General features: G+C 38.6%; 2 protein-coding genes across 7 annotated transcripts in view; one reads left to right on the forward strand and one right to left on the reverse strand.

The window, feature by feature from the left end:
- The first annotated feature begins 13,429 nt into the window (after window positions 1–13,429).
- Window positions 13,430–22,376, forward strand: ppp1r17.L (protein phosphatase 1 regulatory subunit 17 L homeolog). Of its 3 annotated transcripts, XM_041566128.1 has the most exons (6): window positions 13,430–13,566; window positions 13,974–14,063; window positions 18,165–18,267; window positions 19,426–19,578; window positions 19,707–19,856; window positions 22,090–22,376. In XM_041566128.1, the coding sequence occupies exons 3-6, from the start codon at window positions 18,186–18,188 to the stop codon at window positions 22,152–22,154; spliced, it is 450 nt and encodes a 149-aa protein (XP_041422062.1). In that variant the 5' UTR covers window positions 13,430–13,566; window positions 13,974–14,063; window positions 18,165–18,185; the 3' UTR covers window positions 22,155–22,376. The 3 variants fall into 3 exon arrangements, with proteins under 3 accessions (XP_041422062.1, XP_018123074.1, XP_041422064.1); XM_018267585.2 differs by lacking the exon at window positions 13,430–13,566 and having other exon boundaries at window positions 13,864–14,063; XM_041566130.1 differs by lacking the exons at window positions 13,430–13,566; window positions 13,974–14,063 and having other exon boundaries at window positions 18,056–18,267.
- A 3,452-nt stretch (window positions 22,377–25,828) lies between these two features.
- Window positions 25,829–27,569, reverse strand: part of LOC108719003 (calcium/calmodulin-dependent 3',5'-cyclic nucleotide phosphodiesterase 1C) — a 433,183-nt gene continuing 431,442 nt past the window's right edge. For all 4 annotated transcript variants that reach the window (XM_041566132.1, XM_041566131.1, XM_018267587.2 and 1 more), the window contains 2 exons: window positions 26,844–26,903; window positions 25,829–26,158 (listed from right to left, as the gene is read on the reverse strand). In XM_041566132.1, the coding sequence (XP_041422066.1) occupies window positions 25,989–26,158; window positions 26,844–26,903 (230 nt within the window). In that variant the 3' untranslated portion in view covers window positions 25,829–25,988. The remainder of the gene's footprint in view (window positions 26,159–26,843; window positions 26,904–27,569) is intronic.

The following is a 27,569-nucleotide window of genomic DNA, read 5'->3' on the forward strand; positions in this document are numbered from 1 at the left end:
GCTGCACCAGAAGCCTAATAAAACAAATGATTTACAATTTAGCCACAGGGGGACATCATTTTGTATCTGTTAAACCATCTAGCAAGACCAAGACCATGCGCATGCTCAGTGTGGTCTAGGCTTCTGTTGGGAGGCTAAGCTTACGGATCGTCATAAATTATCAAAACAGCACAAGTCAAATAATTTCTGTCAAAGAAGCCAATACAGCAAGACTTATTAATAATCAGAATATAAAGACTGCACTGGGCCTGTGTATATGAATCTCTACACAGTCGCTGGTTCCTCTACAGGGAAACAAACAAAGCTGCTCGAGTTCTGGAAAGTAAGGTGGGGGCTCCCCCCTGCTGAAAGTAAGATCATATCCCTGCAGAGCAGTTAGGGTAGTCTGAAGTGTCCTATCTGCAGCGGTCAGAGCATACAGTCAGGTTTCTTATAAGAACAATACAAACTTTTTCATTTTGGAGATAGTCTTTTTCATTAAAGAAAATAAAAATGGGATTTTATTTTTTTGCCTTTACGTCCACTTTAATGGTGTCACATGGTTTATTCATGTCATAAATGTCATCTTTTTGATATGTTTAGTGGTATATATCTAACTACTCAACCATCAGTGCAGTAATGCAACTTTAGAAACAACCTTTTTTCATGTACTGCAGTTGGTCTGCCAGGATGAAAAATCCAGTCTGCCTACTATATTCTACTTGTTGACATTTGTATAAGGAGTGAGAGAGTCTTTAGGTTTCTTACAGATGGTCCACATACAGGCTATATATGTCCATGCTTACCATCAACTTTCAACTGGGAAAATTGGTATTCCCCTGCACTAAACACAATTTTGTAGTAAAGTTTTAGGAAATTGCACAATTTTAGAGTTGCAGTATTTAGAGTTGCAGTTTTATTTTTTTAGTTTCCCATTTTTCATCTAACCACAAACGCACAATATCACAAATATGTATTCTGACAGACAGAACAGTTTTTACTTGCAGAGTTTTCCTTTACTATTAATTTTAGAGTGTGGTATTTTTTAAGTGTATAATTCGAGCGTATGAATATGAAGATTTTCATTAATCCAGGTCACGGTACAGGTATGGGACCTGTTATCCAGAATTCTTGGGACCTGGGGTTTTCCAGATAATGGAACCTTTTGTAATTTGGATCTTCATAACTTAAGTCTACTAGAAAATCATGTGAACATTAAATAAACCCAATAGGCTGGTTTTATTTATAGTAAGGATTAATTATATCTTAGTTTGGATTGAGTACAATGTACTGTTTTATTATTACAGACAAAAAGGAAATAATTTTTAAATATTTATATTTTTTTATTATAATGGAGTCTATGGGAGACAGCCTTTCCATAATTCGGAGCATTCTGGATAATGGGTTTCCAGATAACAGATCCCATACCTGTATATCTAATATAAGTAATTCTAAAATAACTGGAATTGCTGAAGAAGCTGCTCTGATGAGTAGTGAAACGTCTTTAATGATTACTCAGCAAGTCCAGTTGTTTTAGAATTACTTTTATTAGATATAATTTGAGCTATTGCATCTAAATAGTTTTGAAAAGCAATACTGATTTAAGTTCTAACCATATTTTGAGAATCTTTCTTTATAAAGTGTTTGGTGTCATTTCTATAAAGCATACTAAAAGATCGAACATTGTGACTGTAAATTCTATTTTATGTCATACTTTTTATCATTTAATTACAGTAAATATTTCATTTTGGTTGACCAAAGTAATACTGTAGATTTTTTGCCAACTCCACACCTGTTTTGTAATGTCTTATATATTTGTCTTTAATGAACATTATATAGCAAAACTAATATGCTTTGCAAAACTGTATAAACAAACAGGTTTGATAAACTGTAGATTTGATGAATGAAAATACAACTAAAGTTTGATTTGGTTATTAACTGTAATAAAAACAAAGTATGTGAGCATTACTGAATGTGTATTTACTGTGACACCGAAAGGCAACAATTTCATAGCTAGAACCAAAAATCCAGTTAATGTTATGCACACCGTGCATTTTGAGATGGTCTAGCACAGTGCTGTGCAACCTTTGTGGTACAGAGGGCTATATGGTGGAGGGCCGATAATGGAAGCAAGCATTGACATCTCCCTGTTTTAAAACCAGACCCGCTTTAAACCACACCCATGTTACCACAAGAACTTTTAAGACCACGTCCACATTAATAATCAAAAAACCAAATGGTTGGTGCTCACTGCAGGGATATCACTCAACCCTCATATGTGAAAAATTGAAGTCAAATTAAAACATACCCATAAATCCAAATGTCTCCTCCCCCCGAGGATAACACAGCACCCCCCCAGCAAACACAGAGTATAGGGCAGGCATATTATGGCACACGCAGGGAACATAGGGCAGGCAGAGTATGGCACACTCACAGAGCATGGGGAAGGCAGAGTATGGCACACACATTTAGCATAGGATAGGCAGAGTATGGCACACACAGGGAACATAGGGCAGGCAGAATACAGCATGAGACAGTAAAACCGACCATGACCACTCTAAGATGAACAGTTGATACTGTGCTACATACAGCTACACGATATTGGAGCCCCAGCAGTTTTAATGAGGTGTGAACATGTGAATAATGTGGGCACTTTCAGTCTGGGTCTGAGGGTAAACAGTACAGAGCTTTAGGTGGTGTGAACAATAGAAGCGTTTTAGGTGTAAACAATGCAGGGGGGATAACGTGTGAACAATGCATGAGTTTACAGTCTGAATTTGAGGTATAAACAATGCAGGGGTCAGTTACTCTCTGTACTGATACCTTTTAAATGTACACAAGGTAAGCAGTTACCAATGACAGACTTTCATTTGGTGGGCCACACAAGGGGGGGGTTCATTGGCCACCAGTTGGACAGCTTTGATCTAGTAGCACTTATAAGAGACATTCACTTATTTCATTTGCAAAGATGATCAGCACTTGCTTCTAGTTAAAAAAAAATATTTTATAGACTTCTTTTATATTTACATAACGGAATTATTCTGCAGCCATTGTTCCAGGGGAGCTTACAATTTTAGTCCCTATAACATTCATATTGTGGTCAAGTTTATGAGAAAAGCAATCAAACACAGAAAGAACCTACAAGCTTATTGTGAAACTGAACCTAGAATCTCAACAATACAAGGCAGCAACAGTGACCAATGTTTCATGGTGCTGCATGCCTGCATACTGTGGTGCAATGGTTGATTTTTTAAATGTTTTTCAATTAAAGGTACATGCTTGTTAAGATAGGCAGTGTTGAACTGGCTCGGCGGGACACCGAGAAAATACCCAGTGGGCCCCGACCCTTAATGAGCCCCCGCCAGGCCAGACCCCTCTCCAGTAAAAAAGTTTCTTTCTTGCAGCGCCATCAGTGCAAGGCCTTGTTCGCATGCGCTAGGCACCAAGCGCCCAGGCGCCTTCATGCTGGCGCCTTTGTGTCACAGTAGGGGGGCGGGGGGTCATAGGGGGGCCCTGGACAGTAGTCCCGGTGGACCCCGGGCCCCCCAGTCCAACCCTGCAGATAGGTAACCAAAGTATTTCCTTTTATTCAGCCATCCAGACGGTGGGTAATATCAAGCTTATAAGGTCATTAGAACCTTGCAGGTCACTCTGCAACACTTTACAGCAGTGGTCCCCAACCAGTAGCTCGTGAGCAACATGTTGCTCTCCAGCCCCTTCGATGTTGCTCCCAGTGGCCTCAAAGCAGGTACTAATTTTTGAGTTCCTAGCTTGGAGGCAAGTTTTGGTTGTATAAAAACCAGATGTACGGCCAAACAGAGCCTCAATGTAGGGTGACAATCCACATAGGGGCTACTAAATGGCCAATCACACCACTTATTTGGCACCCCGAGAACATTTTTCATGCTTGTGTTGCTCCCCAACTCATTTTACTTCTGAATGTTGCTCACAGGTTCAAAAGGTTGGGGATCCCTGCTTTACAGAGTAAAGGGATACAACTACAATATCTAACAGTTTACATATACAGACAAACATTTCACAGAATTTAATCAGTCACAATTGTTTATTGGTTGGAAACAAGAGGAGAAGGGCCCTGGTCACATGAATTTACAATCTAAGAGAGAGAAAGAAAAAGTGAGACATATTGCAATTGATCCTCAGCATTCAGCTCAGATTCAAAAGCAAACAGTTTTATTTAGCACATCCTAGCTATTTACCCAGTTTTTAAACAATTCCTTTAACTGTTTTTTGCAGCCTTTTAGCTAGGGGACGTTATTTGGGAAAGCCTAGGTGCCAAACATTCTGAAAAAGAAACCCCAAACATATATTTTCTGGATTATTTAAAATAAAAATAGTCATTTGGCTAGCAAACTACTTTGTTATATGAATGAGAGAATTCCAGTAAAACTAAAGGATGAAATACAAGAACAATCAATGTATCAATCAATTCTATTTCTCCACTGTGGGCAATTCCAACATGAAAGAGACAGGAAGTCTCTGCTGGTATAACATGCTGTAATTACAATGAATTTTGGATTAAAGTCAAGTAGAGTATATGAGAGAATACTTTATTTACATTAATGAAAAAAGAAAAAAAAAAATATATATATATATACAAAATTAACCACAAGTCAACACTTCACTGGGTTGTACAAAGAAATTTGTACACAAAGTTAAAATGGATGCTTATGTGGTAACTGCGATTCATTCATGTCGTGACAAAACAGCTATCACACATACACCGCCACTTCAGCCAGTACCATTCCTTGATTCAGCATGGGAAAAACTTGCTATTGATATTGTCGGTTACTGTATATATACTCCTATAGACTGTAGATTTGCTATAACCTTGATAGACTATTACAGTAAATGGCCTGAAATTGTAATTGTTTCTCATAAAACATCAGCTACAGTAATAACATTTCTTTCTACAGTCTTCAGCAGAGAAGGTAATCCAAAGGAGTTAATATCAGACAATGGACCACAGTTTGTCTCATCTGAGTTTGAATATTGTGCATAGGAAATCTTTAGTGCATTACCCACAAGCAAATGGAGAAATCTAGCGATTCAACAGAAGTCTGAAAGAATCACTACAGACAGCATATCTTACTGGGAAATCTTGGAAAGTAATTACAACAGAGTTCCTACATAACTACAGAGCAAAGTGCCATGCAACAACCCAATCATCTCCAACTGAATTATTACATGGCAGACAGATGCGCACTAAGTTACATGTTGCAGACATCTAACTTCCACAAAATACTGTGCCTAATAAATCATCTACTGCTAACATTGTGAAACGTCAACAAGCCAAATGCAAGGATTATACTGACAGAAAACGTGGAGCCAGAGAAGTACACTTTCAGCCTAGATCTTTAGTCAGAATTAAGAAAACAGGAATACTGAAACAAGGACAATCTAAATTTACTACACCAATTGAAGTGAGAGGACCATACACATATGAACTGTCTGATGGACGCATATGGAATGCAAGTTGTCTTGCTCCTGTTAGATATGACTTTGGAGAAGCTCCATTTGATGAAGGACATTTTCCTACTCCTGATGTCAACTACAATAGGCCTGAAGAAAGTGAACCTATAAGCCGTACTGAAAGAATCAGAAAACTACCTGCATGGACCAAGGACTTTGTGATGTGAAGAATGTATAATATTGTTTTAAAATGCATACCGTTTAATTGTTGCTGTTTATTATAGTTGTCCAAATGCTTTCCTACTATAGGGGGAATATGTGGTGTTTATACAAAAAGCCTGTAGATGTCACTGTGCTCAAGACTTATACTGTGCATACTTTCTATACAGCTTGTGTTGTTAGAGTTTTTTACTGTTGTGTAATGGCTGTATGAGCCTGCTAAAAAAATAGCACTGTTATACTTCTACTCATCCTCGGCTACCAAAACATAACAGGTGCTCTCTGCAATCTACCCATTGAGTGTTCTGGTGACAATGGTGAAGTCAGCTCTGCAGCTTCCGCAACAACAGTATAGGACGGGGGCGCCTCAGTGCTGATGCTCAATTCGGCACTTCCAGACTTGCAGCCTAAGCCAGCACTCTGCCCCACTTCCTGCTGTAGCCAAAAACGTCAGAGCACATTCGTCCTTCCTGTTTCACGAACAGTCCTGCACAGTCAATCCACAAAACAGCGCCGTATTCAATCACATACACACGTAGTAAATCCAAGTCTTCTAGCAGGGGTTTTTTCCAAAGCACATTCTCTTTCTTACCTTGCTCGCAGCACCAAATTATGTATGGATTAACTCCGGAATACCTGACCAGGATCACCAATTCTTCTTTTGGAAGTAGTCCAACACCCGATGGTTCAAACAAAAGAAATATTCATTTTCATCTTTATTCAACATCCATTCGGATCCTTGCACACTTCAGGGCATTTTCCAACAGTCACATCACAATTCACCAACAGTCACTCCAACACTTGCCGAGCATACACTTTTCCGTTACGATACCCCACTTGAAGCTCCACAGGATCATCCCTTTCCAGGGTCACTCACCTACCGGTCCTGTGAGCCCCAGAGAGCAGCAGCAGGCTTGGAGGAGGGGCGGCCATGATGCTGCGCAGCTGGAAGGGAAGTTCTGGTCACAGCTGGGTAACAGCTATCTAATTGGTGGAGGCTCTGGGGGCGGAGCTAAGCAACACTATTTCGTGGAGGAGACTGAAGAGAGTTCAGCCATTTTAAGAATACAGCGAGATGGAGCAGTTCGTCATGGCGGATCTTGAGGCGCTAATTGAAAAGCTGAGGGCTGAGGGAAGAGGGGCCATGAGTGGTTGCGGAGGCTCGTACCTGAAGGGGAGGGAGTTCTCAGGCGGCCGAGGAGAGCCCGGGCCCCAACCAGGAGAAGTCCGTCGCCGGTGGGAAGAAAGAGGGGAACAGCAGCTGCAAGCCCGAGTGCCGGCAATCCTAGGGGCAACAGTTCCACATAGGTGGACCGGAGCAGTGGTAATGGAGGCAGAAGGCGTCGCTCAGCATCCCCGCAGCCCAGCACTTCGGCAGCATCGGCACAGACCAGGATGGGAGTTAGCCCGCGCGAGTCCGCACTGAGGAGTAGCGGTAATACTGAGGTCGGCAGTGCAGCAGGCCAGTTGGGTGAGGCACGACAACAGCAGGGGGAAGAAGCAGGTGATCTAAGCGGAGTGCAGCGGCTGGCACAGGCAAGTTCAGGGGACTTTATGGCAGGGCCCAGCGCCATGAGGGGATTTCCGGTGGGCCCAAACAGGGGGGGCAGCGCTCCAGGGGCAATGGGGGATATGCACCCAAGGGAAAGGGAAATCTGGCAAGGCACGGCCGACCAACCGATTGGGCCAGTTACCCCTGTAGGGGGTAAAATTGGGTGGGTGCAAGATTGGAATTTTCTGAGAGGGGAATGGACAGCAATAGGCTTTTGAAGGCCCCCAGCAGGGGCAAGTCATGGCAAGTGAGACGGCAGTGGGCGGGAAATGGATGTCGATCAAAACGGCATGGCTTTTCAGGTCCCAGGACCCACGAGCAGTGGAGGCCAATTAAGAACAGGTCCAGTCCAGGACGGAGGGATGAACAGAAGTCAAGGGCCAGGTACTGACCACATAGTTCAATGTAATATTCTTTTGAACATGCAAATAGGGCAACTAACTACTGGTGGGGCGAACCAACAGAGTCATTTATGGACACCCTGAGGCAGTTATTCTCACAGTGGCAAAAAGGACAAGGGGGGCAGGTTTCGAGTGGGACAGAGGTTAATGCACCAGGGGGGAGCTACCACAGCCCCACAGCTGGGGCAATGGCGGCTGCAAATAAAGAGGTAGTTAATGCCCCAGAGGTGCCGAATGTGGTTTTAACGGCAGGTTCCGTTTCGGGAACACAAGTGGAAGCCATTAGTGGGGAAAAAATGAAAGACATAAAACTGCCATTATCAGATTCAGCAAAGAGCAACACATATGTTTGTTTCGAAGGGCCCTTAGGAGCGCATTTAAAACCAGAGGTAAGGGAGAAGATATGGAAGCGGGAGTATGTAGACATATTTACATTGCTGCCGCTGGAGCATTTTGGGATAGATAGATACGAGAAAGGGAAGGAGCATAGAAAAGAGGAGGAGGAGGAGAGGCGCAGGTTTCGCTTGATTCCCAGAACGTTTGGAAATTGGTTACAGGCTTTTTCCATCCTGGCGAGTGTGGTGGGGGAAAAACATTCAGAGCTATGTTCAGCTTTATTCTGTTATATGGACGGAATATGGGAGGTGCACAGGGTTTATGGGGGGCTAGCATGGCTGCGATACGACGAGCAATTTTGTCAGCATATGGCCGTTCGGACAGATCTGAATTGGGATCACAGGGATATAGGGCTTTGGATGAGGCTGATGAACACTAAGAGTTATCAGGGGTATAGGGCGGTCTAGCAGTAGCACAAACCAACCCTTTCAGGGAGGCTCCGGCGGACACAGTTTGGGTTCAGCCGGGCACACAAAAAAGGAGTGTGCTGGCTGTTTAACGACAGCCAGTGTAAGCGGGGCTCATCATGTCGATTTAGGCACGAATGTTCTTGGTGCGCCGGGAACCACCCATTCAGTAGGTGTTTCAAAAAACCAAAAGGGGCTGCACCTAGAACAAGGGATGGTTTTGTAAAAGGGGTGACGCCAGTGATTCTCGAAGCGATGGTCCTGTGGCTAAATAGATACCCCAAGAAGGACAAGGCTCAATTATTGAGGGAAGGTTTTAAATTTGGTTTTCGGATCCCAGGGAGGGAAGGGGGAGAAAAGGGGGTTCTGCATAGGAACTTGTGGTCAGCTATTTCTGACCCGGCATTGGTTAAAGAGAAACTACATAAGGAAGTGGGGTTGGGTAGGATGGCAGGCCCATTTTCTGAGCCACCCTTAATGGGTCTGAGAGTTTCTCCACTGGGACTGGTAAGAAGGAGCCGGGAAAGTTCAGGTTAATCCACCACTTATCCCACTTATTCCACCACTTGATGTGGAGTCTGCCTTTAGATTGTTACCGGTGCATCAGGAGTCACTTCACTTACTGGGATGTTTCTTTGGTGGGGGATATTACGTGGATAGGAGCTTACCAATGGGTTGTTCCATCTCATGCTCTTATTTTGAGGCCTTTAGTATCTTTCTGGAATGGGTGGTGTGGCAGAAGGCGGGGGTGAATGGAATCATACATTACTTGGATGATTTCTTTTGCGTGGGCCCCAGCAATTCTGCTCTTTGCGGAATTTTGTTGCAGATTTTGTGCGAGGTCACAACCGAATTTGGGGTGCCGCTAGCAAAGGACAAGACAGAAGGCCCAACTACGTGTCTAAAATTTTTGGGAATAGAGATAGACACCATACAGCAAGAGTGTAGGATTCCACAGGATAATATATTGGAAGAGGAAGTGAGATATGCACGAGCGGCAAAAAAGGTGACACTTAGGCAATTGCAGTCCTTGTTGGGGAAATTCAATTTTACCTGCAGAATCATTCCCATGGGCAGGGTGTTCTCGAGGGGGCTGTCGATGGCAACAGCAGGTGTTCAGCAGCCCCATCATTTTATTCGGCTTAATAAGGAGCATAAAGCAGATTTGGGGGTTTGGAAAACGTTCTTACAGGATTACAACGGGAGGTCTTATTGGTTATCTGAACCAGAAACTAACACGGAGCTGGAGTTGTTTACAGACGCGTCTGGATCACTGGGCTTTGGGGCCTATTTCAAGGGTGCTTGGTGCGCAGCACCTTGGCCTGAGAGCTGGGCATCGGCAGGTTTGACGGCAAACTTAAAGCTGTTGGAGTTGTTTCCAATAGTAGTCGCAGTGGAGGTGTGGGGTCAACAATAGCCAATAATTCAGTGATTTTTCATTCTGACAATATGTCAACGGTAATGGCATTAAATAATTTGACATCTGGTTCACGGGCAGCCTTGGGGCTCTTGAGGCATTTGGTTTTACGCTGTCTGCAAATAAATATCGCGTTTAGAGCTAAACATGTCCCTGGTTGTGTTAATAACATCACTGATGCACTCATTTTCAGTGGGACAAGTTTCGCAAGCTGGTGCCAGGAGCGGACATCCAAGGGACACTTTGCCCGGATCTGGTCTGGAAACTCGTGTAAGAGGTATGCTGGACTGGGTGGAACGGTCAGTGGTTCCGTCTACATGGGCAAGATATAAAAAATATTGGGAGGAATGGTTCAGTCTGGAGGTAGAATTTGGCATAGCGGGGGACGATTCTGATTCTGAATTGGACGGCTGGTTTGGGTATTAGCTAATGCCTTTGAGGCAAGAGCATCAGGGGCGGTGATTGACAAAAAAAATGGCAGCACTAGCCTTTTTGTTAATGGGGTGGAGGGATATCATGAAAGAGTTCATAGTTCGTCAAGCCATAAAAGGTTATAAAAGGGGAAGAGGCACGATGGACCATAGACGCCCTGTAACTTTCCATATTTTAGAGGGATTGTTGGAGGTTTTGCCTCAAGTGGTCAGGTCTTCCTTTGAGGCGGTTTTGTTTAGGCTTTTTCGTGGGCATTTTTTGGGGCGTTCAGAAAAGGAGAACTGGTTAGTTCAAATACAGCAGTAGACGGAGGGATGAGATTGGAGGACGTGTGGACACATCTAAATGGGTTAACAATTCTAGTTCGGGATTCAAAGACAGACAAGTCGGGGAGGATTAGATTGAAGGTGTAGCTGTTTGAAGCTCAGGGTTGCAATACTTGCCCGATACAGTGTTACAGGGAGTATATAGCAGTAATACCACAAAATGGGGGGTCATTTTTGATACATAATGACGGATCGTGTCTATCCCGTTTTCAATTTGTAGCGGTGTTTAAGAAGGCAACGACAGTCTTAGGCCTGGCGGTAAAAGATTATGGGAGCCATTCATTTTAATTGGGGCAGCAACGGAGGCGGCCCAATGGGGGCTAGGAGAGGAGATGATACGAAAAATAGGGAGATGGGAATCGAACCGGTTCAAGTCATACGTTAGGCCTGGGAGAATCAAAATTTAGATGGTTTAATAGAGGAAAAGGGGCCAAATTATTAATGTTTCTTTTGTTTTCAGGTAATGTTCGCTGTATAATTTGGATGGTAGGACATTCCTTCATTTCGCGAGCACAGGAGCGGTCAAAGGTGTGATGCAATGGGCAACAATTAGGCTTCCTGGAGGAGCAGGCAACGGTGAGGTGGCTGGGGGTTGGGGGACTTTTCTGGGAGGAAGTAGTCCCGATGATAATACAGGAAGCGAAACATAACATAATATTAGTGCATGCCGGGGGCAACGACTTGGCAAGATGCCCCATGAAGCAGCTCACAAAGAATATTAAGAAGGATTTTGTCAAGCTGTGGTCTATATTTCCGGGTGTCTGTTTGTTATGGTCAGAGATATTGCCGAGAAAAAAGTGGCGGGGTACACGGTCACATGGGGCGGTTGATAAAAAAAATAAACAAGGCTGTTTCTAAGTTTATTCAAGGACAGGGAGGAGTAGCGATAAGACACAGGGAATTTGACAACCCCAGTGAATATTGTTGTGCGGATGGAGTTCATTTGAATGAACTGGGCATGGATTTGTTTAATTTTAACCTGCGGGATTCCCTGGGATTTGCATGGAGGGTGTGGAGGGGCATGCAGCATTGAAGGCTTACAACACTGCATGCGGTGGCGGGGCCCCTTGTCAGTCTGCCAGGGGGGTGAGAGCGGGTACCAGCAGGAGTCAGAGGTTTGGGTAATAGTTTAACCCCTAAAGGTGGGTGGCCAGAGCTGGTGGAGTTGTGGCAACCTATTAAAGAGGACGTCAAGGGCCAGTGTGCTGAAGGGCAGGCTGACTGGGGGGCTCTATATTTGGCACTATCATTTGAAATCGCTAAAGGAGTTATGTACCGTTATTAAATGTTACATGGTCATGCTTACATATGGAGTTATTTATATATATGCGGAGATTGTTGGTTATGAACATGGTTATAGAATTAATTGTAATCAATAAAGCTGTGGCCAGTATTATTCCAAAAAGTCGGTGTCAAGCGTTTTTATTGTAGACAACAGGAACGCAAGGTAAGTGATGCAAGGGTCATGACAGCCCGGGGTATGCACTGTGTCCCCTCTCCTACTCCAGGTAGGAATTTCCTTGCCCATCTGTAAAGAATAAACCTTACCCTGGTGGTCCAGTGGCTCTCCCTGGTGGTCAAGTGGGTGGTGGGGTCCCCCGCCGTGTCTCCAGCGGGGATGCCCACCGCATGCATCCTTTCCCTTTCAGCGCCATTTCTCCTATGGCGAGAGCGGCCGCACGCTTCCAGATGTGCCGGCGTGATGACATCATCGCGCAACAGCGAGCAATTAACACATTGCTCGTTGTTAGGTTCAACTAGTTTGTTCCTGGTGCTATACTTTAGTGATTCCTATTGATCCTCTGGTGTTTGACCCTTGCTTTGCCTGACTATTCTGTACTCTGTATCCTGACCCTTGCCTGTCTGGTTATTCTGACCTCTTCAAACTGATCCTTGTCTGACTATTCTACACTCTCCAATCCTGATTCCGGCCTGTCTAACTATTCCGAAATGTCAGTTGTTTGAAATAAAGATAACTTTGTAAGAAGCTCTAGTGTCCTGGAGAATAATGTTGCAATACATGGGTGCATACATTGATTTAAATACAAAGCTACCAAGAGAGCCTTGCACAAAAGAGCTTGCAGTCTAACATATTTTAATTATTATACAATAAAGTGAGTTTTTACTTTTATATTGTGCAAGAGTATTATTAGGTATCCCTATTTTTTTTATCTATACAAGGCAGACATTTCCATTAAAGTATGCATGTTTGGTAATAGGGCACTCGGGAATACATAACAAAATATAAACAAAATATGTTTCCCATATGAAGTGTTTACATATTTTAGGATTTTTTTTTGCCTTCAGACAGATTTAGAATGTTTAAGTTGCCTTGAAAAATAACAGTTTTATTTTACAGTTAGTTTGTATATTTATTTTTTCCTAGGTAGGCAAAAATGGCACTTAGTAAATGCTTCTAAAATGAAAGCGTACACAATGTCAAAAAATCAGTGGGCAGTTAACCCAAAGGAAGTGTAAGTAAAAGGGTTCAATTGCACTGCCTTTAGTAAATATTTCTCCTAGCACAATCTGAAGAAACTATTTTTATTTTACATTAGCAAGTTAAATGTAATGTTATTCTGTAGAAATAAAGGAATAAACACTCATTTCTTGTAGAAATGTGTATTAATTAAGGCATAGTATAACACCACCACTTTGTCCCCCACTGATCTTTTTAATCTGCCCCACTGAGAATTGACTCTTCTGTATCTTTTGTAATATGAATACATGTGCTGTATTTGTATTTATATATTTCCGTATTTACAATCAAGAGCTTTTCTTTTAAAATATTGCCTGAACTGAGCTGGTAATTGCAGGCTGGTATCCCAAAAGAGATAAATGCTATGCAAGTCCTAAAACGATAACATTTATTTGCATAGCATTCAGCTACATGATTTTGTCCTGAGGAGGCAAGCTCTGGGGAAAGCTCTGAAATGAGCACATGAGAAAGTGAACTAAACAATCATACAGATAGAACACGCCCTGGTGTGCACAATCGACTGTTACAGTAAGTAGATTCACATATCTCTTTGCTATTACATTTAAAGGAAACATTTAAAGTTCAAGATACAGTAGAAAGATATTTACAGTATTTTCTTTTTAGATAAATATTTCTCCTATGTATTTATTAAATATCTTTACTATTTATTTAGTCTTAGAAAAAAGTTAAACCACAGTTTTAGTTATTTTATTAAATTTCTCACTGTTTCTAAAAATGCAAGGTTTTTTTTTCACTCATTCATCTGTTTAAGAAATTGCAACATTTTTGTGTAATACAAGTCATGAAATGTTCTTATTTTCTATGCACTATATGAAATATGACTCCTCCTAAATGAACAGCATGATGCTGAAAGGAGCTGCTTGGTTTTAGGCAAAAGGTTTCCATAGTAACCACTTCTGCCGGTCCCTAAATAGGAGTGAAAAAAACAAAGGCAAAATCAGTGGAGAGACCTTCTCAACAGGACACAGGCTGAAAATTTACTCCTTCATAGGTTCCAACACACAGTAAGTAGGATTGATTTAAATATGCTATATGCCAGTTTTTACTGAATATTACTTCTTACACTTATTACCACAACAAGGAAATAAACCAGTGTCTAAATTTGTTGCCCTTAAAACGATGAATAGCAAAAGTAAACATGTGAGCTCAGAATATATATATAATAGTTTTGAGACATCCGACTGAAGGACACATTGTGATATGCAGGTTGTAATGCTTTGCACTTTTGTGAACTACAATACACATTTTGCTATTTTGGATAATTGAATCCCATATATATAAGGGAAAATTACAGAATTTCTCCTTTAAGGCTATGTACCGCATATGAATATTTATTGCCAAATCTGATCGAGTGCTGCTATATACTTGGGGGCAGATTTATCAAGGGTCGAATTTCGAAGTAAAAAATACTTCTAAATTCGACCATCGAATTGAAATACTACGAATTAGAATATCAAATTCAAACTTTAGTTCATCGAATTTGGCCATCGAACGGTCGAAGTAAAATCAATTGATCGAATGATTAAATCCTTAGAATCTAACGATTCGAACGATTTTATCTTACGATCAAACGATTTTTACTTCGACTTCAAAAACGTAGTAAATGGATTAGAAGGTCCCCATAGGCTAACATAGAACTGCGGCAGGTTTAATTCGGCGAAGTATTGAAGTCGAAGTTTTTTTTTAAAGAGACAGTACTTCGATTATCGAATATTCGAATATTCGAACTATTTTACTTTGATTCGAATTCGAAGTAAATTCAGAGTCGTAGTATACTATTCGATGGTCGAAGTATCCAAAAAATTACTTCAAATTTCGAATTTTTTTACTAAAATTCACTTCGACCCTTGATAAATCTTCCCCTACTTGTTATACAGTATATGTATAGTATATATATGTTTAATGTATTGTAACATGATCAAAATAATGCAATTTATTGAATACAGAAATTGAATCAGTATAGAGCGATTAAGAAAATTCTGAAGAAAGTGTTGTAAATATATATAACATAAAGGTTATTTTTGGGACATATTTGAAGTTTTCAGTTGTTGAACCCAACTTTAATATACCTGCTGTAAAAATACAGATGCCTTTGTATGTTTTAGATTAGACAGTTTTCCTACATGGTACAGGTATGAAACCTATTATCCAGAATAGCTTTAGGGGCCCATTAACTAAGTTCGATTGAAGGAATAGAGGAAAAATAGTTTGAATTTCGAATGTTTTTTTTGGCTACTTCGACCATTGAATTGGCTACTTAGACCTTCGACTTCGAATCGAACAATTCGAACTAAAAATCGTTTGAATATTCGACCATTTCTATAATCTAAGTACTGTCTCTTTAAAAATTTCTTTGACCCCCTAATTTGCCACCTAAAACCTACCGAGGCCAATGTTAGCCCATGGGGAAGGTCCCCATAGGCTTGCTAACAATTTTCTGATCGAAGGATAATCCTTTGATCGATGGATTATTCCTTCGATCATTCGAGCGAATGAATTGCGCAAAATCCTTCGACTTCGATATTCGAAGTTGAAGGATTTTAATTCGGCAGTCGAATATGGAGGGTTAATTAACCCTCGATATTCGACCCTTGATACATCTGCCTCTAAATGTTAAACTTAGTGGGATTGTTTTGCATCCAATAAGGATTCATTTTATCTTAGCTGGGATCAAGTACAAGTTACAAGGTTTTCATTATGAAAATGTTAATTATTGGTTTAAAGTAGAGTATAAGGGAGATGGCCTTCCCATAATTCAGAGCATAATGCGGATAGCGGATACAATACCTTTATTCCAATAATATTTTCTAGTTTATTATGTCCTCTTTCCAGGAATGGTGATGTCATTTAACAGAGGACTAAAACGTGCATCTCTTTTAATTAGATGTTCGTTAAGCAGCACAGGATTTGAAAGCTGAAAGTCTTAAATAATCATAGAAAACAAATATACAAAGTAAATAAAAAATGTTTTAAAACATGTTTTGAAATCATGGCATGATCTGTATTTAGAATATGCAATATTGTACACATGTACAATGAAAACTTTCTTCTTCTAAGCATCTTTTGTAGCAGCCTGCTTTTCTTAGTATATGTAGTAGCAATATTCCACATTAAATTTTGGCTTCGAATTTCTATGGTCCATTTATATGATTGAAAGCTGCTAAGAGCTCTCATTCTTGCCATTTTGATGTAAATAATAACATTCAAAGATTTACATTAGCTTTGTCTTGTCATCTATCACAAAAAGAGAATAAAATATATTTCCTTTATTTTGCTTTTTTTTCTCAAGGTTAATCTGATGCTAAGAGGTGGGGTGATAAATTATTCATGGACATAGAACTATTATCTAAGAGATTAAAATGAATTATATGTGCTTCAATGTCTCCATAAATGCATGTTTCCTGTGTTGTTAAATGGAAATAAGCCAACATGTTTACTGCTAGGTTACATAAGGATAATGCACATTGCATATCTGTGATGTCATTACTTTAAAACTACCTAGAAAGCCAAATCTTGTAAAACGTAAGTGTTGGAAAGACATGGAGAGAAAGGAAATGTACATGAACATAAAGCCTGGTGCATTTGTGGTTCAGATATGATCATGTTATAGTATCTTCTAAAAAGTACAAAAATTTCAGCTAATATTTGCCAAGGAGCCTCTTTATATGTACACACTTTAGGTACTTTTATCAAGCCCCCTCTCCAGACTTCATGTATATATAATAACAAATATAACACAAATGAAGAAGTAGAGGACACATTTTGACTACCAATGCAAGACTGATGAATCTAAAGGGTCAGTTCAAGTTAGATACATGACCTGTTAAGTGTTTTCTTTTTCAGATCATTTGGTTACCCCAGGCAGTGCACTTGTCTTGTTGAATGAATGTTGAAACATTATTAGCTTTGGTTAGCATGATAAGGCAGTACAAGGCACAGAACAGAATATACTGGAGCTTAAGCTACCTTTCTCCATTGGAAAACAACATAGTGGAGCATAGTAAATACTATTAAATACTATTATACTATTATACATTACAAGATGGAAGTTTTTTTTTTTTGTGCTGCTTTGTTGACTTTAGAAATGGTTGCTAAGTTCCCTAATAAACAGTGTGCTTTAGCAGAACTTAATAGTCTGGCAGAGGTAAAGTATAAAGCATCGAGTACCCAAAAATAAAGAATTCAATATTAATAGGAGTTATTATGAGACTGAGACATTGTAAAATGTAAAAATTGTAAAAAAATATATAATCCTTCCATCCAAAAACTTTAGGGGTCTGTCATTTCCTTCTGGCTGCATTGCATTTCTGGGAAAAGGTTTTAGAAATCATTTCCTATTATATTGTTATTTTGAGGATGTGTCCAGCTACATTGACCTCTTGGGGCAATAAACAGTTGAGCTTTTATAAAGTTAAACATGTGCACTGAAGGAACGGTCATATTATATAATTATTAATTCTATAGTCATATACTGTATGTCAAATTTCTACATGTAATCCAAGCAGCTTGAAACATGGATCCTTTTGTCCACTCAATGCCTGTAATATACAAAGGTTTTTAACTTCTATAGTATGGGCTCTCGTCGTGTGTGTGTGTATTTGTTTTTTTACATTTCACAGAAAAATAACACAGTTATGGGATTATTCCTTAATATTCCACAATATGTTCTATTCACCCCTTTTTACCAGTTTGCTTTTTCACTGTAATAAACAAACACTTGCTTAGCTAAACTATAATTAATCGGTTTTGATGACAAAATAAACCTTTAGTAGCTTTAATGTGTAGTGCTACAACATATCCCAAGCCTTTCCAGATAAGTTACATGCTTGTACAAGCAACAGTGTAGATATATTTATATTTTTATACCATGTTTGGTCAACAGGCAAAAATAGTATTGTGAACATCATTTGCAGTATATAGAAAAGCAATATCACTTTAAAAATTAAAAAAAGCAATAAAACTTGTAGGTGGGCGTACTTACTAGACATGCCTCTTTTTCAGCCTGTGTAGCTTATCTGTAATTATGTATCTAGCTCTTTATCTGTTTTGTCTTTAACCACTGCTAAGTGACACAGTGCCTTTATTTCATTCTCTGTTTTTCACAGTCTGAGCTGAAAAAAAAATCAATGATGTCAACCGAATGTGCGCCTCCACTAGATATCTCGGAAGACAGATTGAATAAGCGGGAACAGCACTGCAAGCTTTTAGGTAAATGCTATTATTGGTGATTATTATGTCTTTTTATTCATTAGATGGGATGACGAGTCCCCATTAGTTACTCTGGAGCATAAAGGATAATGATTCACCCTGCAGAAACCGGATACCCTTTGCCTTCTGCTGACAGACCTGATGCCAGATGGAAAGTATTTCTTATCTTCTCCAGAGGTCACAATCAATATGTTTTTTCTGAAAATTAACCCTGCACCATATGACACAAAATTCCTCTTCTACAATATGCAGACTTTCTAGTTTATATTATGGATCACTTTCATTGTGTAAAGCATAAAATAACCTCTGTTCAATTAACTAAATCTACTGATCTTTTTCTTTCCCGTTTACATTCTTCATGCTCTGCAGACATTTATACTTCATTCTTGTCGCATTCAGTGTATCCTTATTTGATAATTTTTATCAAAAAAAGTGTTCTTGCACTCGCGCCCTCCTGGGGTTGTAAATTACACCTTGTGTGTATTTAAAATCACACACAGTCTATTTGCTATAGCATTCTCCCATCCTTAACTAAACCAGATAATACCAGTTGTTCTTATTATACATACAGGTATGGAATCCTTTATCCAGATACCCATTATCCAGAATGCTCCTAATTACGGAAAGGCTGTCTCCTATAGACTCAATTATAATAAAATGATCTGAATTTTTAAAAATGATTTCCCTTTTCTCTGTAATAATGAAACAGTCCTTTGTACTTGATCCAAACTAATATATAAGTAATCCTTATTGGAATCAAACCAGCTTATTGGGTTTATTTAATTTTCACATGATTTTCTAGTAGACTTATGGTATAAAGATCCAAATAATGGAAAGAGCCGTTAATAATTAGCAGTTTTTATGTCCTATTTTAGACAAATGGGGGTATACAGTGTTTATAGTTATGTATGTACAGACTGGACGCATCAAGGAGGTGTACAATGTAAGTCACAGAATAAAAAGAAGATTTTCAGAAAAAGCTTATATCACATGTTGATGTACTGTACATCATTGCTAACCTGTATTAGACTAAAGTGACTTGAATGCCTGAATGCCTTCTGATAAATCCCAACCATAAGTATAATATTTGTGTGCATGTATTTACTAAAATAACAGGTGCTTGTTATCTAAAAGCCTCTTTGGTTTTATAAATTGCAGACAATCTTTCTGAGCAACTGATAAGAAGCTGTGATATTCAAATGAAGTCAAGAAAAGGCAAAAGTGCTCAGGTGCTCCATAGCGTGGAGCTAGAACAGAAACTGCCGCGCAGAAAAGACACGCCTGCTTTAAATCAACCCCCTGTTATAGCAGGTAGGGAAGCACTGACCTCTAATGTCTGTGTGTATACTGTGAAGTACTATTTGGGTACAATTCAGTATTGGGTTGGGTACTATTATTCAAAGGGCTTTGTTTAATTTCTAAAATTCAATGTTTCTCAGATTTTTCGGAGAGATTGTTACAAAAGTTTGATGCAATGGAAAAACAGCAAAAGAATCAACCCATGACATCTGTCCATAAGAACGAGCAGGGGTTGAAGAAACCAAGGAGAAAGGATACACCAGTATTAAATACAATCCCTCTTCTCCCAGGTAGGTAACACTGTGCCACAATTCAACTCAGAATATATACCTTTAATACATTTAATGGAACATTTGTGAAAAATAGCTGTTTATTGGAAAACATTAAGGGGGTTATTTACTAAAACTCAAATTTTTCTGGTTGGGCTTTTTGGGGCCAAAACTCAAATTTTTTTTGAGATCTATTACACCCCAGATGCTACAAAAAGCCTGAATTGGAAAATCCGTCATCTCAAACCTGTCAAGGTCATGTATAAGTCAATGGCATGGTTTGCGTTGGGTTTAGCATGATAATCCGGAATTTTTTTGTTTTTTGGCCAATAACCCAGCGATTTGGTAAAAAAGGCAGAAAAAAAGTACAATTCGATTTTATCAAGTTTTTCCCTGATCCCATTCATTCAAGATATTTTAATGATAAATAAGGCAAAATTGTGTGGGAGTTTAGTCAAGCTTTGTTTAATAAAAAAAGGAGATAAATTCAGATTTAAGTAAATAATCCCCTAAATATATACTTTTAAGGGTATGGAAAGCCTTAGTTATTAATAAAGACTGGGCAAAGTGGGTTAGTGTATGTGGGGTCACCAGAAATGAAACCCTTTATTACATATATCATACCATTGACTTTGCATTGTCTTTGCATGCTACTTATAATTTCTCCATAACAGTATTTGCCCAAACTTAGCAGTAGTCTTTAGCATTACAAACACGAACTGACAGGTTGAGAAGGGACAATCAGGTTGGCAAAACAGTCAGGTTTAGGAACTTCAAGTAACAATTACTTACAAAAGCAGACCTATCAGTTATAAAAGATCAACATGAGTGGTTTGTTAGTGTCAGTATTACTTTAAGGCGGGATATGATAATAGTTTACGAATACATATAAGGGGCAATATAATGAACTCTGTACTGCTTTATTTAACAGTAGGCCCTTCCTTCCTTAGATAGCTAAAAGAACGGATTGAATGGCTTATTAGCAAGGGAGAAAATACAGAGTTACTGAAAACAGCTTGTAGTACAAAGATGATGGTCCGATTGCCATCTTGGATTCAGACAAGAGTTTTTGGAGAGGTTTTAGATGGGGTTTGGCCTCCCTCTGGATAAACTAGCTGTTGCATAGGTTTCACTGAGACATAAAAGGTTGAAGTGCACTTTTTCAACCTATTTTACACTGTCACTATGTTACATGCACTGCTGTTATCCCCAGTATTGCTGAGGATTATTTTTGGGGTAAGAATTTATTGAGTATATGGTATACATTACCAGGTAATGACAGATGGGACATTTTCTCAATGAGGGGTAAAACACAGAGAAAATGCCAATCTGTCCTGTGTTCTGTTAGTATTTACTGGAACTGCATATGAAAAAAAAATGTATGTATTAAGTTACTGGGACAGGCATAGAAAAGTCCAGTGTTTAGTGCCATTTTTAATTCAAACCACATAAGTATTGCATCTGGGATCATTCATCTGTAATACTGAGTTTTGGAATATATGCAATTATATCACGCATCTTCATTTAAATTAGCTCTGCTTGTATGAGAATACAAAAGCATCTTATCCTTATCAAAGCAGCAGTGAAGAGGGGATTGATCTGATGAATGGTGATCACTGCTCCACAAATATTTAATTAGTTCGCCGAACAAGGGTTGTACTAGAAAATGTAGAGAGTGAAGGCTGCAAGACCAGCAGGAAAGTGTTTTGGTAATGATGTATATATTAAACAGGCATGGAGGAAGACTTTAACAAGCACATTGAATAACTTCCCTTTGTTTGTATTTCAAGTGTCCAACGTAAATAGGATCTTCAATTAATTCTGCATAATAAGAAACATGTAGATTGTTACTCACTGGAGTATAAAAGCAATGATGTGGATTATAGCAAGACACCAGGGAAAAGCACAGAAATTGAAATTTGTATACAATGATGTGCTTAGATGTGCTTTGCTCTATGCATAAACAGTAGGTATAGAGGAATCAACAAATAGCATTGATCCAGTTGACTGACCTAAAGTGATGGGCATCACTGGCTGCCAGGATTTGTAGTCAGGCTGGCACACAATAACATTCATTTCGCCACCTATGTCATGCCAAGTATCTGTTTAAATGTAATATACAGTGATACAGTGTAAAAAATATAACAAGAACCTACTGACTGTTGTTTAGTAAATGAGAAGAGCTAGAAGAAAACATCATAAAACATAATTGAGAGGTAGCTACTCCTAACACTGTTTTTTTTTATCCTATTAGGAAAAAGATTGGTCAAAGAAGGAAGAAAAACAATTATTCCAGAAGATGAAGAAAAGGATGGATAAGGCTGCAGTTTATTAACATGCATAACTTTTACTATTAGTGGCCTCATTTACACAGGTGGTGGTAGTGTGGTAGTCTTGGATAAACAAAGTGTGACACAAACATTTTATATCTCTTTTTTACTGTGATGTGTGCATTTGTTTTTACTTCATTGTGTAATGAAATGATAATGGTTGTAACCAAATAATGTGTGGGAACCTTTTCCTTAATAAAAGCAGCTTTATCACATGATCACTCTTGTGAACCATGACTGTCACTTTTCCTGTTATTTTCTGTGATTTTGCACATCATATATCACAAATGGCTTAATCACAATGCTGCAAACAAGAAAATGTTTTCCATTAAAAAATTTTTTTACTTTAATTTACATTTACTTTAAATTGAATTTACTGTTTTGTTAAATTGTTCTTCGCTTTCTGTGATTTTTGAGTAATTGATCCTTTTGGATATTGTCTCTAATACTGAAATTAGACTTGAGTCCCTGCCATATAACACGACAGAACATCTGTTTGAATACAAGAAAGTAAACTCCTCCATTTATAATAATAGAGGAGTGTCCGTCCCCAATAGAGAAGGCAGGAGAGGGGCCAGCCCTGTCAACAGGAAAACACCAACTTTATCCCAATTATTATATCACTCTCACTGTCCTAAATGAAGGACAGACTGCACCCCCCAGAATTTTCTTTTCTGAAGCCCCAAGATAAGTGTTTCACCAAAGATCATGAAAACATTTTTTTTATAACATTTATATGTAAAACTATAACCATATGGTGAACTTGCAAAGCCTTATATTATACAGCTAAATATGCACAGGTGTCAGATCCTCTCTAACTGCTTATCTGCAACAGATCATAAAATGTATGATCTGCGCATAAAAGACTTAATCTGACACAGATACATGTTATGGCGTTTGACAGCAATATGTGTAAGAGTAGAAAGTTGGTATTTGCACCTTTGTTGTCTTCCAACCCTTACAAATGAGCAGAGGCCAGGATCAAACACGTGGCTGCTGTTGTCTCAGCTTCCTGATCCCATCTCTTCTGTGTTTTTCCATGGTTGCCTAGCTGCCCCCATGTTAGTGTCACACACACACTTTTTGCATACACCTACTTTTACACAATTAAATGCCTCTACATACCATATACTTAGGTATTTCTGTGCATCCTGGCTATCAAACTGTTCAGAAGACATACTGTATTTCCTATGTGGGACCTTTTATTTTGGTACCTAATGGCATGCAAGAAATAAGATGCTGCCAAAATGCAAGTTGTGAGGCAATTTCCATCTAAACCTCTAATTTTAGCCAAGCTTTGCAGTTTGGTAGTTTGGGTTAGAAAGATCTATTTACCCATCTTGGATGTACTTTCCCATGGTTTTCTGGTTTAAGTAAATGTGTTTGTAGTACCTGATATGACAATCATGAATGTTCATACATACTATTTAAATTTTGGGGTCTACACATACTTTGGTTATCCTATGCATATTGGGCATCAGAATGTTTATAAGATTGCCAACATTAATACTGATGATGTTTTCTGTGGGTACCTAATGAGATATGGGAAAATTATGAGTAAAAAGAGCAGAAGTTCTATCAAAACACATTAGTTAATAGTGCTGCTCCAGCAACATTCTGCACTGAAATCTGTTTTTCAAAAGAGGAAACATATTTTTTAAAAATTATTTTTGAAAATCACATGGGGCTAGACATATTGTAAGTTTCCCAGGTGCCCCCAGTCATGTGACTTGTGCTCTGATAAACTTCAGTCACTCTTTATTGCTGCACTGCAAGTTGAAGTGATATCACCTCCCTCCCTTTCTCCTCCAGCAGCCCATCAGCAGAACAATGGGAATGTAACCAGATAACAGCTCCCTGACAAAAGATAACAGCTCCCTGGTAGATATGAGAATAGTCCCACTGCGACTCTTCCGGTTACATTGAGTTGTAGAAACAATAGCTTAACTGAAAGCAGTTCCATCTTAAAGTGCTGGCTCTTTCTAAAAGCACATGACCAGGCAAGATGTCCTGAGATGGCGGCCTATTACAACTATAAAAAATACACTTGTTGGTTCAAGAATACAATTTTATATGATAGAGTGAATTAGGTGCTGTGTAAACAATGTAATTTAAAAATAAAACTATACCAAATCATGACAGAATCCCTTTAACTTTTTAGCATCAGATTAAATTCAGTGAAAAAAAGTTATCTCATGGTTCATCACGTGAAAAGTCATGGGTGAGATTCAATTTGAGGAGAAAAACTTTTCTCGAAATTCAGTTCCAAATTTTTGCCATAGACTTCAATATAGTTTTCACTTGATAAACAGTGACATAAGTTTTTCTGAATTTAATTGCATCTCAAATTGAATCTCCTTCATGACTTTTCATGTGATAGACCTCTCTCTCATTGAATTTAATCTGCTTTAGTATGATGTAGAGAGTGATATTCTGATACAATTTGTAGTTGGTTTTCATTTAATATTATTTTGAGTTATTTAGCTTTTTCATTCAGCAACTCTCCAGTTTGCATTTTTTGCAATCCAGTCGGTAGTGTCCAAATTACCCTAGCAACCAGGCATTGATTTGAATAAGAGACTGGAATATAAATAGGAGAGGACCTAAATAGAATGAGGAACAATAAAAAGTAACAAACAATAAATATGTAGCCTTACAGAGCATTTGTTTTTTTTTTAAGATGTGGTCAGTGACCCCCATTTGAAAGCTGGAAAACTGTCAGAAGAAGAAGACATAATGAATTAAAAACTGTACAAAAGAAAATTAAATTACAGTCAATCGAATAGTTTCTTAGTATTAGCCATTTTATAACATACTAAAAGTTAAGTTAAAGGTGAACTGCCCCTTTAATATTACATTGTGCTATTGCCATAAATCTAGTAAAAGGGGTTATGCTCCTTTATTAATATGTTACTTAATATACATTCAACTATATTTTTCCTAGATTGTCAGCTCTATGTTAGAAACGCCTCTCAATTTTAGATCTGGAATTATAGTTCTTATAGTTCTGATATTTGATTCATTGTCATTCTATTTTCACTGCCAATGTAATTAGCAGCAACATAGACTAGAGAAGTAGAATATAACATGATGAAGACATACTGATGAAGACACATTTTTAAGTGACCACGGATCTTTATTTTCTCTTTGTGATATGTAGTATGTAGCAGATGTGTAAATAATAATCCAGGTACATAGGTGAACTGTTTCTAACATAGATGCTACATTGTTGTGCATGAACTATAGTTTCTGTTTCCTGCTTCGGTTCTAATTCCCCACCAAACATTCCTGCTAATCTGTCAAGTGTATAAAATGGTAATAAAATGACCTCCATCAAGTGGTTAAATGATAAAGGGGAACTCCGGCTTCCAAATTGTTCCAACTTCTCTGCAGCTTACAGACAGCATGCAGGAACTACATAACCCACAATGCAGTGCACTATGATGTTCCGTTCCTTATTGAAATCATGTGTGCAGGGAATTGTGGGGTTTGGAGGATGCAGGCTAAGGACAGGTGGCTGCTGATACAAAGTAACAGTATTCAGCCAGCTCAGCAAAGTAGTCAGAGAGATCAGCAGAAGAGCAGGGGGCTAGGATTAGTGAATTGTTCTAAACCATTAAAAATCATGAAAAGTCTGAATATTTTTTAATTGATATATATATAGCAAAGTTGCTTGAAATTATGTTTACTTTTCAAAAAGCTTATTTTATGTTTTTGTGGAGTTCCCCTTTAAAATGACTCTTAAACATCGAATGAGAAGAACTATAGATAAAAGCTTGGTTGTAGATAGTATGTGGAAATAGAGTATAGTGATATTGGCTTCTTATTTCTTGTTCCAATGCAGTGAGATATGCTGTATTTTCTTCATCCTCCCCCTCTGGTCAACTGGTCTATATTTTGCAGCAGTTTCGTCTGGTTTCTTGTGAAAGCTGGGCGAATGTGTGGTCGTACAGTATGTCGGCCTCTTAAAATACCTGAGTTGTGGTTTCAAGACTGGGAGAATAAAACAGAATACAAATATTTTGTAGTATGCTCATGTTGCAGAGTAAATTTACTGATTCTAAGGGTGTTATTTATCAAGGTCCGAATTTATCTTAATATCGGCTGCTACAAACTCAGATCTAATCCACTCAGGTTTTTAATGCTTATTTATTATTACATTTTCCCGAAAACGTGCTTTGCGGGAAAAGCTCCGATTTTCATGATTTTTTCGTGAATTTTCCCCAAAATCTCAGAATTTTTCGGAGTTTCTGAAAAAAAGCTCTGAAAACATTGTAAAATTGCCCGACACAACCAAAAATCAATGGGACTGTTCCCATTGACTTTTATGCAACCTGGACAGGTTTGAGATGCCGTTTTTATATACGGGCTTTTTAGGCCTCAGGGTTTAATATATTCCGAAAAAAATCTTGATTTTTTTAAAAGTCCGAATTTTTCGGATTTCGGGGAATTTCGGGTATTCGGAGCTTAGTAAATAACCACCTAAGTGTAATAAGCAGGCATACTCAAATACTCAAACTGAAAATGAAATAGTACTAGAGGAAGTACTAGTTACTTCTACCTCCAAAATTCTGAGGGAAACCATAAAATTTTGTGTTAGAATTAAATATAACTACTTTGGCCACACGTCGGTTATTTTTAGTTTTCTTTTTCTACATATATAAGCTAACATGCTTACCTGGTAATTTAAGCAGGAATGGCGAATCAACGGTGCATGACGAATCATTACATTTAATTCCTATATTAAAAAAAAAGTTAATTTGTTAGAGCTAAGTAAACATAAATCAGTTTAGAATAGTATATACTGTAAATACAAAGCTTAGTTATTTCTGCTGTATATAATGCAATCCTTAAGGGGGTAGTTCACCTTTAAGTTAACTTAAGTTAAGCTATAGAATGCCTAATTGTAAGCAACTTTTCAAAGTTTTTTTTTTATTTTAGTTTTTGAATTATTTGCCTTCTCCTTCTGACTGTTTCCACCTGCCTTTTGGGGACCACTGCCCTGTCTAAAAACAAATACTCTGTAAAGCTACGAATGTATTGTTATTGCTACTTTTTATTACTCCTCTTGCTAGGGTGTGGACCCTAGCAACCAGATTGCTGAAATTGCAAACTGGAGAGCTGCTAAATAAAAAGCTAAATAACTCAGAAACCACAAATATTAAAACATGAAACCCAATTGCAAATTGTCTCAGAGTATCACTCTCTACATCATACTAAAAATTAATTTAAAGGTGAACAATCCCTTTAAGCAAAGAAGCAATAAACAAAACAGTACATCTTTGTAGTGCCTACACCAAATTGCATAACATAAGATTCAAGTAGAAGGCCTGACTCAAACAGTTCTTCATTTTTTAAAAAAGGATAACCAGCGATGTCAGTCAGAAACCTGAATTGAAAATAG

Source organism: Xenopus laevis, chromosome 6L (genome assembly GCF_017654675.1).
Source record: "Xenopus laevis strain J_2021 chromosome 6L, Xenopus_laevis_v10.1, whole genome shotgun sequence".
Classification (NCBI taxonomy): Eukaryota; Metazoa; Chordata; class Amphibia; order Anura; family Pipidae; genus Xenopus; species Xenopus laevis.